Source organism: Vanellus vanellus (assembly GCF_965231255.1).
Source record: "Vanellus vanellus genome assembly, chromosome: 21".
NCBI classification, from domain to species: domain Eukaryota; kingdom Metazoa; phylum Chordata; class Aves; order Charadriiformes; family Charadriidae; genus Vanellus; species Vanellus vanellus.
The window spans coordinates 4,923,855-4,942,528 of NC_138926.1; the positions used below are offsets into that span (position 1 = coordinate 4,923,855).

General features: G+C 41.8%; 1 protein-coding gene across 1 annotated transcript in view; it reads left to right on the forward strand.

Moving 5' to 3' along the window:
* Positions 1–2,140: 2,140 nt before the first annotated feature.
* CLMP (CXADR like cell adhesion molecule) overlaps positions 2,141–18,674 on the forward strand; it is a gene marked incomplete at its 5' end in the record, with an annotated part of 41,425 nt that continues 24,891 nt past the window's right edge. Inside the window, 2 exon segments of the mRNA XM_082493728.1 lie at positions 2,141–2,247; positions 2,249–2,286. Of these exon segments, the coding sequence (XP_082349854.1) occupies positions 2,141–2,247; positions 2,249–2,286 (145 nt within the window).

Genomic DNA, 18,674 nt, shown 5'->3' on the forward strand with positions numbered 1-18,674 from the left:
TGTTATATTAATCTGATAACAATTCCTTTTGTATGATCAGTCTGTATTAGTTGAATATGCCATTTAACAGTTTTTTCCTCACTGTTACAGAGAGAACAGCTGTTTTGGAGAGGAGGAGCCGAATGCTGCTTTTGTTTCCATCTGAGGCTGGGAGGGGCAAATGAAACTTACATGAAACAGGATGCAGAAGGGTAACTTTTATCCATGTTATTTCTCTCTGGTGGGGTCTGCTTGAATCTAGGGACTGATTTTGTTCAGGGTAGCGGTGTTTCTTGTCTTCCAGTAAACACTTGAAAAGCTTGTACTGCAATGAAGGGCTTAGGTACTGAATTCCTATGGAGCTTCGAAGCACAGTGCCCTCATCACAGACTTCATAAATATCCTGTATTTGTTTTCAGCCCTGAAGAGGGAGAGCAGTATGCTATTCCTGATTTTACAAGGGAGGTATATCGAAACTGCATGTAGATGGGGTTACACAGGGAGCTAATGAAAGAGCTTGAAACTGAAGTCTGAGGTCTCAAACCACAGGCCGGCAGCCTTGCATATGGCCTGCTCTTTCTCTTGGGTCTTAGAAATAATTTTGTAAGTGTTCCTAAGGGAAAGGATTTTTGTTCTGTCTTCCAAAGCTTTCCTTCAGTCCAAGTTGCACAAGATGGGTAAATTTGTTTCACTTGCAATCAGCTGTGTATGATGGACACTTCTTTGTGAGTATGCCTATTTTTTTAGAAAAATGCACAGTTGCTGTTTATGTAGATGCACCTTAGCAGGCTTAAACTAACTAGCTGGGGGTCTGGTACCTGTATAGCTGTGGCAACACCCAGATCAGCACAGGTTAGCCACCCAAATACTTACTCAGCTTTTTGAATGGTTTTAGAGCCACTGTAGAGTCTCAAGTAGCCAGTATTACACTTCTGTTAATATCCAAGTATGCCAGCTGGAAATGCTTTGTTTTTTCTAAAAAGCAGATGTATCCTAGGGCATATGGATATAAAAGTGTAAGCATGACCTGTATATGTGTAAAGTGCACTAGATCAGAACAGTTGTCTATATGCATACATGCAAAACATCACTATTTCCATGGCCTTGCTGTGACCAGCAAGATTTATACATGTTTTACTAAAGAATAAAAGTTTTGTTCTGGCTGGTTCAGCTTGGTAGATGGTCAGAGTAGTCTTCTGTGAATTCTGCTCCCTACCATATCTGAGCCTTCTTACAGAAACTGAGAGGTTTGTTTTCACTGCTGTGATGGCAGAAATGGAATGGAGTATCTGAGCTAGTTCGTAAGACTTGCTCACTTGCGAACACTGCACTAGACTGAAGCTGAAGATGGGCTGTAAAGGTGTCTTGAGCTGTCTTAAAATGGCTTTTAGGAGAGAGTTATACGTTGCATCCCATAACAGTCATTAAATCTAGACAGCCAATTTCTGCTTGATTTTGCTTTTTCTCTCATCAGTGAAGCACAGATAAAAATGCAAAATTAAAACAGTTTATAGGATTTTTTTCTCTCCTAGAAACCCAAAAAGCAAGCCATGAGGCAAATCAAAAAAGTATTCCAGTAAGACTAAAAGCTTTAATTCTGCAATTTCCTAGCTATAAAATAGACTAAAGATAATGTATGCATGTGAGTGTGTTTATCATTCTGAAGAGCATGTGTGCTTTTTTCTGAGAGTCTCTCTAGCCCTTGAGTGACGAATCTGATTTTATTTTTCCATGCTGGATTTTTACTGCCTCCAAACTTAACTGTTTTGACACTACAGAAATCCTCTTGTTTCTCCTTCAAAGGTAAATATATATATTATTACTAGAAATTAGCTCTACCTCACCCACATGACTGGTCTTCACTATTAATCCCAGCTGATGGTAGGGAGGGGCTCTTCTGGGAGGCAGCCATGTGGTGAACATTGAGCACAGTGTTTTCCCCTGCTTCTCTCCTTTTCAGACAAGCAAAATTGTTCTATGCTGCCGTAGATGTGAACTCCTTGCTGCACTGCCTCTGTCTCTTCTTTTCCAAAAACTCAAGGGCCTGAATTACCAGCCGCAGAAATCTAAAAGCTCTCACTGAATCTGGATGGAATATGGACAAGGAGATGAATAGCAGAAGGGAAGAAAGAGTGAAGTTGGTTATTTTTCTGGCACATGGATGCAATTACACTCAGTGCATTCCAGAGGCGTTCCTTTGAATCCTGTGCAGGTCTGTCTGCCGTTCCTGGGAGAAAGGAAGAAAAAGGGAGGAAAAGTCCCTCTTGCTTGGAGACGGAATGTCTGCACTTTCAATTCTCTTTTTAGGTAGGTTGGCTTTTTGGTTTTGTTTAGTGTTTTTAATCAAACTTCATGCGCCCTCTCTGCATGACTGAAATTCATTTCTGATGAGCGAGAGAAAAGGATTTGTACAGAAAAAAACTTTTATGGAAAACTCCAATTTCAGTGTTGTTTGGGTTCTGATGCTTTTCGTGTTGCTTTATTAGCAAGTTGATAGTCTGAGATCTTTTAATATCTGGATTAATTATTTAGAAGTGGTTAAACAGATTCCTTTTGGAATCTGCCTTCTTTAAAGAGGGCAGTGCTTTTAAGCAATAAACTAGCGAGGGGCTTAAACCTCTTGTTCAAAACAAGGTGAACAGAATGTCTTTGTTTCAGGCATAGTGTCAAATTTGTTTAACTCTGTTTTTATTTACTTGGGCATTTAACATTCAGATTTTAAAATAAAAAGGGGTTATTGTTTGCAATTGATGCCTAAGATTAGAAACAGATGTGTTAAAGTGCAAGAGGGGAGGAGTTGGGGGGGGGAAAGGATGGGAGAAGGGAGATAAAGGGGGAAGGCAAGAAATGGGAAGAAAGAGGGCTGCTGAAAGAAGGGAAAGAAAAGGGGTAGAGGTTGACTGTTGAATAGGAGAGGAGCAGAGAACAGGAAAGGAGACATTAAAGGAGAGTGAAGAGAGAAGGGCTGAAGAGAGCTGTTTGTTAAAGCTGTAGCCTATGGAGAAAAGAGTTTCAAGCCCTGAGGTCTTCGAGAAAGCTTGACTACAAGACTGACTCAGAAGCAGCCTGGGTTTCTGCATCTCCAGAGGCACTGTAATGTGATGAGTGAGCTTCTGTCTCTATTCTGCTCACCAGATAGTGCTGACAGGCAGACAGCTTTGAAATCTGTTGTGGCTGGGCAAAGGCTGTGATTCCTGGGTCCTCCTGTCTCCCAGGAACCTGGGTACAGGTGTGAAAAAGTGAGCTGGGCTTTGATTCCCTGGGAAGAGTTAAGCCCACAGGGTGGAGGACTGATGTGGCTGGGTACAGGTAGAATAGAGTTTTTGGACAGCTATAAAGAAATGTTGCAGGGAACAGCCTTAAGTCTCACAGGTGTGGAACATAGACTAGCAAGATTTCTAATTATCTGAAAGACAGAATTTGTAGTGCTGCTGAATAAACTGTAGAAAATGGATTGCTCTAGGGATTGCTGTTAGCAAAGTTTTTATCTGTAAGAGTGTGAAAGGGGGCTTGGGCTTGGACATGCTGCTGAATCTGCAGGGGAATGCAGGCAGCAGTTTGTCCCCCCTGAACATCTGCAATGGCTGTTTGTGTCTCAGTGTGGTGGAGATGGTGTTTAAAGACGACTCCAGGTGAGACAGCAAGGTTTGGCAGAAGCCTGGCTGTTCTTCCTGAGGTGTCTGGGCTGGGTCATCCCTGCAGAAATGGCCAGGAAAGCTGCTCTGTGGAAATTGGGAGACAGAAGGGTAGGGGGCTTACCTCGCTGATGGAGACAAATGGGACCTGCAGTCCACCAACCCTATTCTGCTAAATATGCCTGTATGTTGAAGGCTTAGAGCAAAAGGAGTAAGTTGTTGCCAGAGAGAAGGTGCTTTTGGTTATAATGTAATGATAATTTACATTTGCATGTTTAGTGCTGCTTTTATCTATAAAATATAATGGGCTTTATCATTGTTATTCTTATGTCCTTGGCATCTAGGCATCTTCAGTAGGCTAGTAACGCAAACACAAAAGGCAGTCCCTGCCCTCAAGGGCTTATGCCCTCATCTGTGAGTCGAGTTTCTCACCCTCGCTGTGGGAGTTCTCCAAGCAATGGTGAGGAGAGGATAAGTGGCTTCCCAGAGCTTACAGTAAAATCTGGACTGTTTCGTGGTGCACTACATTAGTCATTACTGCCCCTTGTCTTGCCCATGCTTTACCTGCCTTGTCAACAGATAACTTGGTCTTTCTGCTCTGCATTCAGCTTCATTCACCAATATTAGTGTGTTCCAGGGAAAAGTAAGGAAGTACTGTGATTCCCTGTTCCTGGATTGTCCTGAAAACAAGGAGGCTGTGGAGTCTCATTTGTTAACTAGAGAAAGTCTAATTGACTTTCTGCAGTAAAAAGGTATAGAAGTGCCAATGATGGCTTGCTTTTCTTGCTGATAAAGTGAAAGATTAGTGCAGAAAAAAGCATTTAGGGAAGCCAAGCAAACTTGAAAGGAAGGTTGCCTGGTTTGTGTTTTGATTATTAAACATACTAATATCATGGCTAATATATACAGTCTTTGTCTCTTGCACTGTTTGCCTCTCTGGGGCAAGTGAACAGCTGTGTGAGGAGACAGGAAACAGGAGCCAATTAGTTTTAAGGAGGCGTTTAAAAAAAGACAAGATGACAGACTTTCCTAAGTGTGGGCAAGAGCATGACCATGCTTACTTCCCTAGTAAAAGCTAGGTAAATGAAGAAGGAAGGAGCGAGTGGAAAGTGATGTGTGCTAATGTGTGTGCCTACATGCAAGTGTTTGACATCTGATTCTCATCTCAGACTGCAGCTGGTCAAAATTGTTTCAAACTCCTTGTGTAACACACTGAGCTCTTAAAAATCGGAATGGAAATTTCTAAGGGAAATATCTATGATTCTTCACTACTGAGTATAAAAACTTCATACTAGAATGTTGCATTTCTCAGCCAGTAAAAAGTAGCAAATGTTCCCATTTAGTGTTTTACTAAATTGGTTTAAATTTTCAGGTGCTGGAATTATTTTGCCTTCTTTCACCCCCTCCAAGTCAATTTTGAATATTTTTAATGAGCCTTCCACTACAGTAAATAGCTAATTTTCTTGAAGTCAAATATGCTCACAAGTGGGCAATGCTTGTATGCCTGACTTTCACACTGGCATTACATGCTTTTTCTTCAGTTGTTAGGTAGTGTGTGGGCATTGCCCTTCAGAAACCAACGGGTCTGAGATTAAAAGCAGTAGATGTGCCAAGACAAATCAGTTATCCAACTTTCTGATGTCCTGCTATTGGCAGTGAACATTTACATTACTTTTAGGGGTTGCTCACCCCAATGCACACTTAGTCTGGCTTACAATTGTCTGACAAGGATGTGTTCAGTGTGTTAGAATCAGTATGTTACACGGGGGTGGTGTTGCTAGAGTGGGAGCAGCTGTAATAGCAGAACTACCTCTCCTATACTGATGTTGCAGAGCTCTGCCCTCTGAGGTCAATGACTCTTATAGTGCTGTCCCAGGGGTGTAACAGTTGCTGCATTGAACACCAAGACTGATTGTCTCACTGCACTGGGAAAAAGGTTATGGTGCAGATCCTTCCAGTGCCTCTTGGCATGAGCAATTGGGTCTGACAGCGTGCATTTGCCTAGGTATTCACCCGACTTCTAGCTTGAAAATCTGCAATGATATGGAAACAGCTCTGCAGCATTCAGCAGTGGTAGGTCAGCCTGGGGCTGTGCTCTGGTATACAGAGGCTGGCCTTCTCTCCTGCACAGGCAACCTGCAGTGTGCCCTATCACATCTCCTTGAGATCCTTCTCCTTAAACCCTTGCAATGCTACACTCCAGCATAGCCAAGAAACACTGCAGTGCTTTTTTAAAAAAGCATTCCTGCTCCCAGTGAGGTTACTGGGAAGCTTTGCATTTTAATGGAATGCTTCTGCCTGGAACTAATAAAAAGCAAGGGAGGCTGTTTTAAGTAACCTGAAAATAGGTGCTGATGGTTTTTTTATTTGTGATTTTCCAGGTATTTCCCAAACTTCTCAGTAATAACCAGCAGTACATAAGACTTGCTGTGTCCTAGTTTTCTCATGGCTCCTCTGCCTTTCCTTGTTTGTTTCATGGTATACTGAGAAGCTTGGTGGGACAAGGGTTTTCCCCCATGTTTTTACAGCACTTACAAAAAACAAAGCCTTGGCTCAGGAGTAGAGTACAAAAAGAAAAACCTGTAGCTGTGAAAGGGGATTTTGTGTGTGACTTCGCTGTGTGGATTTCACCTTCTCTTTGTGTCATTGGGTTCTGAAGGAATTCTTTTAACTTGGTGTAGTTAATTCAAAAGATTATTCTACCAAGGATGGCTTCCTATAATTGAAAATTGACAACTTCTGTTATGAACACTCCAAAAGCAGTCAACAAAAAATAACTGTATGCAAGATTCAGCCTATTACAGTAGTGTGAATTTAGTTCTATGACAGAGTGAAGAGCTCTTTAATAGAACACTAGACTAAGAATACTGAAGGAATGGGAGCAAAGGAAAGCAGTGAATGCATTTGGCACTCCAGGGGGAATTCAAAGGAGCTAGACGTAATTAAGTGAGTTGCTATCTAGCAGGATATCAGGGTTAACACTCCTTGTGAGATGCTAAAATTTTTCTAAAGCCAGGGATGGTTTGCATCAAATATTTTCTGTCAAGACACTTGATAAGAAATGGCCTATTTTTCAGTAGTTGTGCTTTGTTTTATATGAAATAGTTTGGATTTTTAGCGTCTAAAAAAAAAAAATATTATTTTGGGGGTTATCTTTATCCTTTCTGGTTTTTCCATTTTACCATGAGGAAGAAAAGGAGAAAAAAGGTAACCTTCCAGAATGAGGAAAAGCAGCATGCCAAAGTTGATTTGAAATTCTGAAGATAAATTCTTTTTATGGGAAATAGAGCAGGGGGGGTGGGGGAAGAGGCAACTTTTCTGAATTTCCCATGGGAAACAAATGGTGTTTTGCTTTTGTGTCCACCCTGGACCTTGTCTCCTCTACGTAGAATTAGTGGTCTGTTTCTGTGGGGTACTTTGTCCCACTTCAGAAGGACATTTTGTGTAAGAGCAGCACAAGCTTCCCAGAAATGTCATTGCACAACTGGCATGGAGATATCCTGATGTTTATCCTCAGGATCACAACAAACGCCCCTGTTTTCCTCAAGGCAAATACAGGGCTTTATAGGGAACTTAGCAGGTTTGCAATCTGGGATTTGTTAGAGTTTTCAGGAACTGCCTGAAAAAGAAATGTAAACAGTCACTCTGACAAAGACTTGTGTGTATTTCAAAAATCTTTTGTGTGTAAGTGTGCTGGTTACAACATACTAAATGATTGCACGAAGTGTGTCTAGTACCAATGAAGTGGGGTGCTCCAAGCTGCTTTCTGTGCCTTTTTCCTCCAGAAATAGTCCCCACAGCCTTCATCAAATGATACCTTTGATTTCTAGCTAAATCAGTCCCCTGTGTTAGCCAGGGCAGTAGTCATTGCTTGTGTATCTGTAATGTATTTTATACACTTGCGGAGAAAGCTTGGCTCACGTACACACAATATTGTGCCTAACTTGTATGCACTAATGTGTTACAAAAGAGGCTCCTTTGGGTGCAGTGGGAACTTGGTGGTGCCCTGTCTAAAAGATGAATGGGTCTCTTTTTTTTCCCCAAAGCTGTTCCTTCATCCATTTTTAGAAACGGTTAGTTTACAGAAGCAGCCTAGCAAAAAGCCAAGGGTGAAGTCAGGTCACTGAGGTCTCTGAATAGATACTAAAATGACAGGATAGTGGAGGATCCAGAAATGGCTGTGCAGGAAGCAAAACAATGGAAAATGTGTGAAGTGATGGGAAGTCAAGTCAACAGAAGTGAGGAGGGTGCATTTCTATCTCTGTCTTTGACTCTCTTCTAACGTCAATCTGCCGCTTCAGTATTGCGGAGTGGTATAACAGCCCACCTCTGCCAGCAAGAGTTTCAAACCTTGTCTAAAACATGCTTTTTCCTGGGCAGGATACAGAGAAGGTGTACGCAATAGTGACTGGGTGCTCTAGCAGTGCATTAGCAACCCAGTATAAAGCTGGTCCTTTTCCCTAGAAGCTCACTGCCTAACTACCAGAAAAAGCAACTGGGCAATGCAAGGAGGGTGGGTACTGCCCTGCCTTGGCAAAGCACCATTGCTGTACTTTTCTCAAGCCACTTCTTGGTACCTCGGTTTCTTCATGTGACCATTTAGGTAGCTCTAGCTTTTCATTGCGGTGAGGACTGAGCAACTGTAAGATGCATTGAAGGTGGTGAATGTGATAGAAGATGATGAAACAACTCCTGTCCTTATCTGCTCCATCTTCTCTGGGAAAGCATTTGGCAGCTTAAAAAGGCAAATGTTGTAACTCAGCATTTCCCCTAATGGGCCAGACCCAGATTCATGATGTCAGAATTGCTGTCCTACAAGAATCAATATACATTACAGTATATTTTCACCCTGTCTTTTCTCCTGTGTAGCTGACATCCATTTTTGTGGCTGGCAATGAGTATGAAGCCTTAGTGTATGTGACTTGTTCCTGACTGATGAGGTAGAAAGGTTGAAGTTCAGTGTAGTGCCTGCAGTTTAATTGCCTTTGGTAGGAAAAGGTCAGTGAAAATTTTGTTATGCTTATAATATGCATTGGCAGAAGAGAGCCTGCTCTCCTGGAAACAGTCTTTTGAAATGGAGCGTGCACAGTTAGAGGCAACTGTTGACCATCGCTAGACTGCATTTGGTCTACCATAATACTGCACTGCTGCTTATTTTGTAGCATGCTTTGCGATAAGTGTTACACTTATATAAAGCTTTGAATAAGTCAGTCTAGCAGGGCCATATTGGGTAGAGAAGTATATAAAGCCCATCTAACAGAGGAGGAAGCGAAGGCACAGGTGGGTGCATACCACCTAAAGGCGAGGTAGCTGTTTTATGTCGCAGCTCTAACTAAAAGCTATTTTCCTTTGAAGATGTCCTCAAATGTGGGTAGAAATAGTGATCATTGACAAACAGATGAATCCATCAGGTACAATTATCAAGCTGAGCTCCTTGAGCTGCTATCTGGAGGGATGATTTCTAAGTCATGGGAAGGTATCACAGAATCACAGAATTTTCAGAGTTGGAAGGGACCTCTAGAGATCATCCAGTCCAACTCCACTGCTAAAGCAGGATTGCCCAGAGCACATGACTCAGGACTGCATCCAGGTGGGTCTTGAAAATCTCCAGAGAAGGGGACTCAGTATGACTTATCCTTACTTTGTAATAAGGTACTTGATAAGGTATTAATGGCTTTTTAGTACCAATGTGCTGAGAAACTCTACTCATGGTATGAATGACTGCTGTTTTACCAGAAGAACCCTCACAGAAAATAAATTCTAGGCTGTGTGTTTTAGTTTCTGAATTATTTCTGCACACACAAGAGGAAAATCTCATCTTTCTAGCTATGGTATACCTGTGGAGCAATCACTTGTAGTTAGGTGTCCGCTGTGCTGAGCTTCTTGGCACAGCAGAACCTGGAAGCCAGCTACACTAAATGAGAGTCCCCCGTTCTTCCCTGTGGCTTTTAATAAAGGGGAATATTTGTATGTCTGCCTTAAAGCATGTGTCCTGCCATTCACTCAAAATTGAACTGCTCCTTATAATCTTTTAACTAGCAGCAGTCACGTAGTAACACTAACAATATTGTACTGTCTGTGGAAATGCCTCTCAGACTGTTTTGCAGAGAGAAATTATGTGATTTATTCTTTGGTTATTGAGGCTCTAAGTTCTTTTGAGCAGAGGCTGTCTTTCACTGTTTGCCTGGATGGCATTTAGTACAACCTGGGCTGGTAAGAGGCCTTTCCAGAACCACTGTATGAAAATAATAGTGGCTCCATTCCCTTCCCCTGTTTGTGCCTCAGCCAAAATAACAGAATTAGGTAGTTTTCCAGTATTTGGTATATTTGAGATGCATACTGGCTGAGTCTCATAACTCAGGCTGCTTAGGGTCCTTTTTTTTTATTTCTTAAAGGGTTGATAAAATTTTAAAGGCCATAGAAATGTTTAATATAGATATGAACCTTTATCTGTAGGGTAGGCTGCAGAGTGCTAGGAAATGGTGGGGTGGTTTTGTGTGTGCAGGGGGAAGTCTTTCCTATAACACAGCAAGCCTTGAATATTGAACTAAAACAGTCAGGCACTTTTTTTTTTTTTTGTTTAAAGAAAAATATTGCAGGGTTTTCAACCTTGAAGGCAAATCACTTTATGACTTCATTGTTTAAATTTAGGTTTTGTTTTGCGGGGGGATCGTTAGACTTGAAGCAAAAGCCTTATAGCCCAGGGACTGTCACTTCTGATTACTTCCAGTGACACTTCCAATTATTTCCAATCACAATTCCAGGGACAAGAGGAAAAAGGAGCCATGTTCTCCAACATCAGGGCTTTTTTTCTGAACAAAGGACCATTTATCAAACCTCTGCAGAAAAAAGGTACAGAGTCAGATTGGGAACTTTGCTGTGGTAGAGTAATTCCAGAGCAAATCTGCTGAAGTGAGACTCAAGGCCAGTGTCTGGCGGGGTGCAGGGAATCCTGCTGCGGATCCTGCCTTGTTGAGTAATATTAAGGAAATTGCTTCATTTTCCCCAGGCATTAACTGGCACTAGGACTCATTTCAGTGCAGCAACATGCAGCTTCAGTGAATGTCTGCTAAATGTGCTGTGGGTCTTGTAAGACATAAGCATGCAAAAGCACTACTCATGGAAAGCAAACAGCTTAGTGTGCTCAAAATGGGAAATGAGTCTGCTGAGGGAACTTGACTGACTTCTAGGTATATAAAGTAAAGAATTTGGTGCAGTGTTTTATCCAGTGGTGAGCCTATGAGCTATTGTGTCCTTCAAAAAATGAAGCAAGACATGATTGCAGCCAGTGGAAGCGCTACCTAATTCTCAGATGTCTCTGGTAGCATTACTTCAGACTGCTGAAGTGTAAAAACAGTCTTAAAATGGTGTCACAGCTTTCAATCACGTTTAGTGAAGTCTTTCATTTCCTTAGTCGTACTGCACCAGGCTGAGAGCGAAGCTGGGCCTGCTGAGTGTAGGGGTTATTATTAGCAACTGCTTGCTTTGTTTTATGGTACTTTTTAAAGGTTTGGGCTATGATCAGGGCTCTGCAAACACTGGGGAGACTGTTTTACATTGTACTAATAGGTGATGAGCAACAGACCTGGTCTGATGTTAGGAGCCAGAAACCTGAGTCAGTTTATGATGGGAGTTGGGCACTGGACCTTAGCAGATTTCAAAAGCAGCATCCAATGAACGTTTAGAGCCGTGTGGTGACTGAGCATCCGTGACCTTCTACTGTTAAAGTGGGAATGATATGTATTGGTGATCTGGCTGAATGACGTTCTGGTCGTTACTTATAACTGCCATAAATCCCCTGTTGTTCCTCAAGTGGTTGTGGTGTTCCCCATTTTCTTGTGTTTATTCAGGTCTGCCTGGGGTTGGATGTCACGGAGAGCTGTCTGTGCCAGCTTCATCTGTTTTCCTGTAAGTGAAGACTAGTGTGCCTTTTTCTAGAACTGATGCTGCCATAACATACAAACACTGGGTAGTATTTGCCACTTGAGCACAAAGCAGACCATGTACATTTTGTGAGCGAAGTTCAGAAATTTGATTCCAGATGAGCAATTTGGTATTATTCTTGTTCTGAGACCTTCAAAGTGTTCCTGGTCATCAGCTCTGATGTTTTTTTTTTGTGGCATTTTCTATTTCTGATGCCTGGAGTAGGTCGATTTCCATTGCAGGCACCCACCACAGAATGTGGCTGAGGTGGCTCTCGCAGAGAGCTTGGTGCTAATCCCCTAGGAGCCTCAGCATTTCACATAAGGAACTGTTTTACTGAATCCATCCAATCTGGATGGTTGTTTCCACAGTACAGCTTTGTCTTGTTCTAATATGGTCTGCGGTGTGGGCTAAACCCCTCTTCATTTCCATTGTTTCAAGCTCTTGCATGGAGACAAAGTCAATTTTAACCAGACAAAGCATAGCTTCTGTGTTGACAAATGCTGTGATTTTTAAAAAAAATTCTTTTCCAAAGGGGAATTTTAAGCAATTGTGAGTGCTTTCTGGTCAAAGCGGCATTCAGGATGTCTGGATTCCATTCTTGGTTTGGCCAGTGACTTGGTGATTTAGTAATTCAGGCTCCATTTTTAAGTGCCTGTTAGTTTTGATTGTCTGCACTTCAAGTGTTCTAAAGTGTCAGTACATTTGAAGATATGAGTCTAGGGATGCATGAGTTTGGTAGCACCAACTATGTGTTGTCAGGTGTCCTTTAGGCATTCAAAGTTTTGGGGGTGCATTTGAAAATGCTGGCTTGTACTGTTTTGTGCCATTTGTGAGTGTTGGCACTCACAAATGTAGCAACCTTTCCCTCGTGAGCTGTAAAGTGCTTAGAAATCACTGTAGAAATAGAGCCGCAAAAGTCCTAAGTGATAGTCTGTTAAGACATGTCAGGCACTAGTTTAATGGGTGAAGAGTCTTCCCATCAGTGCCACTCAGTGTGGCAAATGGATCCCAGCCTATCTGGCTTTGTCAGAGCTCCTTCCATTTAGCCCGAGGCTACCCCTGGAGTAAACAGAAGAGACAATTCTGCAGCTGTTAGTTAATTTGGACCCAGTATGACCTGGTACAAGAAAAGTTCAAAATTCTGAGCTCCTCTGCTCTTGAGCTAATGATCCTGCATTGCACAATACTGTTCCCTCTAATTACTTGAGCTTGCATCTTTTTCCTATTTAGTAATGCCCTGGGCATGTTGCTTCCATTGTGGGATAGCAATGAATACATACCATTAATAACAGGCATTGAATGCAGTGAAGGTTGCAGTGTTTTCTTTTTCTTTCAAGTTGTCAGCAAGCATCTTCCCCTGCCCTGTATCTTCTCTCAGTGCACCAGAAGAGAGGAGGAACACCAAAACCGGAATGTGACTGGAACAAACTGGGCCTTATTGCACCAGATGGAACTATTTAGGATGGTATTTTCTGGGTTGTAAGTGCTCTGAGGCAGGGACTGTTTCTTTGCCTGATTGCACTGTTCCCTACAACACTGCAGACTTGAAAGCTTGCACAGCAATACAGAATGTCTTAAACCTATTTTTTTTCCTGCTTGCTGTCTAAACAAGTCAGGCACCCAGTTAGCATCTATGTGTGTAATTCTAGAGCATAAATTCATGCAGCAAGAATGCAGAAAAGTTGGGAACCCAAGATACTCGGACATCTGAACAACCATTCAGATGGGATTTTGAGGGGGCTCAGTTACTGTGGGCTGATGTAAATTGGGCTTGTTCTGGCTGGATCACAAACCGGTATCTGCTTGCAAGTTTATTATACTTTGCTAATGGTCCTAACTGCTGAGCAGCCCTGTAGTGTGCAGTTAGGATTATTGGACTCCTCAGCATCTCTGGATTTTAGCACATTAAAGCCACAGAAGAAAACGTAACAGAAATCTATCTTACAGGCGTATCTGGGGAAGCTTTGAGATCTCAATATACACACAGTGACAGGGATTTTCAAGCAATCTTGCAGAAGGAACTCTGTCCCTCTTCAAAGGTAGAGTTAGAAGGAAATTGAGGGCAGTGTTGAGATTGCTAAAGTATATTGGAGGGCAGAGGATTTCATTGTTGTTATGCTTGCATTCATGTTAATTACTTGAGTAAAATCTCTCTTCCAGAAAGACAGCCAGGCTTGGTTTGAAGGCCTCAGGTGGTATAAATCTGCCATCAGTTTGTCACCAAGATTATATATCTTCTGAATAACTCGAATACTTCTGGTTTCAGTTCATGTAATCTCTGCTCTCTCTTTGCCTGAGCTTATGCTTTTTTTATTTAATGCTGGCTTGGTTAGCGAAAGAGATTTACTGTAGCATGGAGCAGACTTGTGCCACACCTCGGGTGCTGTGCACCACACGCTTCTGCCGAGTCGTCAGGACTAATTTAGGGAATTCACTGTTAGACCTTGAACACAGATCCTTTAGAAACCTTTCTGAAAGTATGGTACCTGGGCATTTTCAAAAATATCTTAGTCACTTTTATCAGTCCTCCTATAAAGAGACATTTAAATCTAGAAAATCATACTGTTCTTCAGGTATGTTCTTACGTTGGTTTTTCTCAGCTCCCGGAACAACTTGTATACCAATTTTTTTTAAAGGGAATTAAAATGTTGCCTAGGCTCTTTCTCTCCTTAGTTGCCCCCCACCTTCTCCTTAAAAACATTTTAAGCAAAAAAAAAAAATGGGGGGAGGAGTTTATTCATGCATGTAGAAGGATTTTTAACTAGCCTATTAGACAATATTGGCATTTTGTCATTTGTTTCTCCCTTATTAGTGGCTCTGAGGGCTACTGAAGATGTGGACTGTTCCCTGTTCCATTCTTTGTTTCCAGAAACCAATGCACTCATAATTCATGCATGCTTAGTTTTATAGAATATAATCCTGGTGTATGGCATACCCTACCCCAGCTCAGAATTATATTAAGTGAACAGCAAAAAAAACTGAATTGTTTTTTATAAGTGATTTACTACTGAAACAGCTACACTGGGCACTTTCCATATACTCTAAAACTATTACTTAATGGAGGCAGTGTTGGGCAGAGGGATGTCCTTTATTTTGACAAAAGCTGCCTTCCCTGAGGAGAATCCTTTGAATGCAAATACCTTTTTATCACTTTGCAATGGCATATGACATATGTAAGAACCTTGCCCCCTTCCCATGCCACTCCTGCTTGTATTACCTACTTTCAGAGCAGATTTGCAGCTTCTCCTATACTATGTGGTGCAAAACCACATGTGTAGCATGCTTCTGGCTATAGTTTTCCTTTTAGCCCCTGTCCTTAAGGTTGTCCTCTCAATATTTCCTTTTCTGCAACCATGTGCATGGAAAACCTAGTCTGCCCAGAAAAACAGCAACTTCAATAGCTGCTGGCATCCTTCATGCTAATGAGACATACTTTGAGTATGCTGAAGCTTTTAACTCTATATGCCTATCTTCTCTTGTGGTTCTGAGCTTCATAAGCCTTTGATGGGGTCTGGGATGTTTGCTGCAAGTCTCAAGATTCTGGCAGTGTCATAGCATTGTGGTGGAAAATCTCTTTACACTGAAAGCACCCGATATAGTGAGTCTGGCACAGGAACATCTTTAGCCCTTGGAAGGAAAATTAATTTCCTGCTCCTGCAAGGGAGGAGCTTATTCAATAGGGAGGAGCTGGCACTGCTTTTCCATCCTTGCTGCTGATTTAAATGCTGCTTCATTTTTATGATGCTCTTGTGTAAGCAGAATGGACAAAAAAATCCATTAAAAAGGCAAATTCTGTTTTTTCTGAAGCATCTGTGTGGAGCAGACTAGAACTGAGCTCACTTAATACTCTCTTCTTGAAAAGATGTCTTCTAGCACCTTTCAGTTTCAGTCTGCCTCACAGTATGATACAATTGTCCTGGATTTAGGAGGTTTGACATTCTTGGCTTTTGTTGAAGTCTCTTCATCCCTTTATGCCGTAGTGTTCCAGCCCCAGTTAGTATAATTTCTCTTGTGACACTGGGCCATAAATGCTTTAGTTCACAGAGGAGGAGACACAGCGTGTGGTCTCATTGTTACTAAAAATTGACAATCTTATCAGCCAGTGAAGGGTGCGTGATGGGGTGGAGGCTGTCAAAGAGTCTGTGACTTGTTCTCTCTGGATAAGGTCTGTAAGTACCCAGCTTTAGACTGGGTGAGTTATAGCAGGAAGGGACAGTAGTAGCTATATATTCCTGGTCTTAAGGGAACAGCCCTGCTCATTGCTTTTAAATCATTCCAGGGTTTTATTTTTCTGTGTCAGCACTGTCAGAGCCTATAACCCTCAACCAAAAGAGGCCATTCTGCCCTACCAAGAGAAGGACTTAAAGTGAGGAATCCCCTTCAGCAAGAATGTGGCAAGCAGACTGACAATGTAAAAGAAAGGAAAAATAAAATGAGCCAATATGCATAAAATTAGGGCCTGATTATGATGCAGAATTAAAAACAAAATATGAAGAAATCCCCCAGTACATGGAGCTGGTGGAGCCCCACAATGGGCAGCACTTGCTGCCCACCATGTATTATAACAACAGCAATTGAGGAGGTCATGATTATGCGTACTTTGTGAACACCCACCATCAGTTATGTTCATATAGTGCAGGCAGGGAAGACTTGATGTAGCAGATAAATGTTATTTCTGCAGACATTTTAAATAGCAGTCACTGTTCATATATTCTCTACATCCCCCTCCGATCCAGAAGTAATATGATCATAATATATGAACATTCAGAGTAGATACTGGGGAAAAAGTCCTAGGCAGTGAGAGAGTAAAGATACTGGAACACTAGACTTGGATCAGTCCTGAGCTGTGCTGTGAATGTTGAGACGGGTTGGCCTTGTGGGCAAAGGAGCTCTGTTCATTATCTGGCTTTCAGGTCTCCTAGAAGACTGAGCAAGACACTTCCCTTGTGTTTCAAGTGTGACTAATGCATGGAAAATGGCATACAAAACTTGGTAGTATCTTAAAAGCAAGAGAGTCAGACTTGTAAGAAGAGATTGGAAGGCAGGAATCTGTGCTTTTGCTTCCAGTTCCAGTGGTGACTCTGTAGTCTTATTAGAATGAAAACTTTTCACTGGTGGGGTTCAGATCTGTTGTTTGTTAACTTGTCTTATCTCAACTGTAATCCCAATATGTGGTTTTAAAAGTCCTTTTGGAGCCTTGGTTTCCTCATCTGTAAAAAGGGAAATGTCTTGTATGATGTGGTTTATGGTCTTCAGACAAAACAATGAGCAGTATTGGTAAGTAGTTCGATTACGGTTTTTATCAGACTTCCCTTTCCAAAGTACTTATAGCTGTTATCTGTTTGCATTTGTATTTCATGCTGCTGGGTGTAACTGTGCTCTGACAGTGCCAGTTCTTTCAGCATTTAGGGAAGAAGAGTTTGAAATCTTCAGGAGCCATGCAAGTCCTTACTTCAATTCTTTATAAATTTTGTAGGAAATACACTCAGCCATACTTCCTAAAAGAGGAAATGCTTGAGTCCTGTCTCCTGTGTTTTGAATAAACAGAATCCAGATAATTTAATCTAAAAGGAAAACGTTCTTTTGAGGATAAACAGCCTGAATAAAACATTTCTGAGCAAACCCATGACAATGTCCCTCCCCTTGCACCATCCCCCCTCCCAAACAGCAGTTTCTATCCTGAAGGATGCCAGAAGCAGCTGCCTGATCAAGGGAATTGGCCTCACCACAAACCACACTGTAAATCTTACTATACCCTGGTATGCCTGCTCCGGTCATGCTGGTGCCTAGAATCGCCCCAAATGATCCTTGAGGATCAATAGGAACCCTGCAAGTGGCCACATTTTATTTGGCTTATTCTGCATAAATGTCAAGTAAGACCCACTGCCTGGCAGGCAGATACTTTGTGTTTGTTTCTAGATGTTAATGAGGGCCAGATGCAGAGACTTGTGTGGTCTGGGGCTGATGAACTGCTGTTATCTACAGTATGGAGCCATTTGATTTCTTTTCCCTTCTCTACTAGGCAAACATAATAAACTATTTTCAGTGTTATGGAGCTGTTGCAACTTTTCCTTTTGAGCTTGCTGGGCTGAAGAAACACGGGAGGCAGACTGGGAAGGTAAAGTCAGGCTTGTAACAGGGAAATGAGGGGTGTCTATCTCCTGTCACTCCAGATATGGCAACCAAAGAGCAAATAGGCATGTTAATTGTCAGTGCAAGATTCACACATTAAAACTCTGTCCTGGACAGAATGCCAGTATCTAATAAGCATGTATTACAGAATGAGGTACAATAAGGGTCAGAATACCAACTTAGCCTGTTGTCTTGTTTCCAGTTATTATTAGGAAGCTGGTCTGAGGGAAAGAATATAGGAACAGGGCAAAAAATGGATGCTTCCCTGGCCAGATTTTTCCCGATATTCATAGTCAGCAAATGGCTAATGTACTCATTTAACCATACTTCCTACTGTGGCCCATAGGTTCGTCACAGTTATTCATGCCCTTGACTCAGTTCTGTGAGCTGTCACAATTGCATCAGACTGACAGATGCTTTGGAAACTCTACAATAACCCTAATAAGTATTTTACTTATCTTACATAGATTCAGCCAGTGAGTCAGACTCCTCCTGTGTGACAGCAAACATGGAAATAAGGAGCTAGGAATTACTGGACCAGATGAGACTAACAGTTTACCTAAAGGACTGTTTCACTTGGCAAAAAAAAAAAAAGTCCAGTTCCTTCAGGTGGAAGAAAATCCGTAGCTGTTAGTATGTGGAATCACATGCTTATGTAGGAAACTTATTGCCAAATAGGGCAGTTAGGGCAAAATCATGTATTTATATACTTGAAGCAATACATCTAATGTAACTTGTTATTTGAGCCTTTTAAATACCTAAGGAGTCCCTGAATAGAAATGAAGCATGTTGAATCCATTTTCTAGTACCCAGATGCTCCTTTTCTTGATGTGCATTCCTGAGCAAAATGGGTCTTCTGCCTTTGCCAGTCTGTAATATTACAACATTAGGTGCTTACCATCGTGTCTTCCCACCAAGGGTGAATAGCCACTAATGATGCCAGTTTTGAAAGTAGTCTGAATAGTCTCTGCCCTGTGGGACTAGACCTTTCCAGAAGGGAAA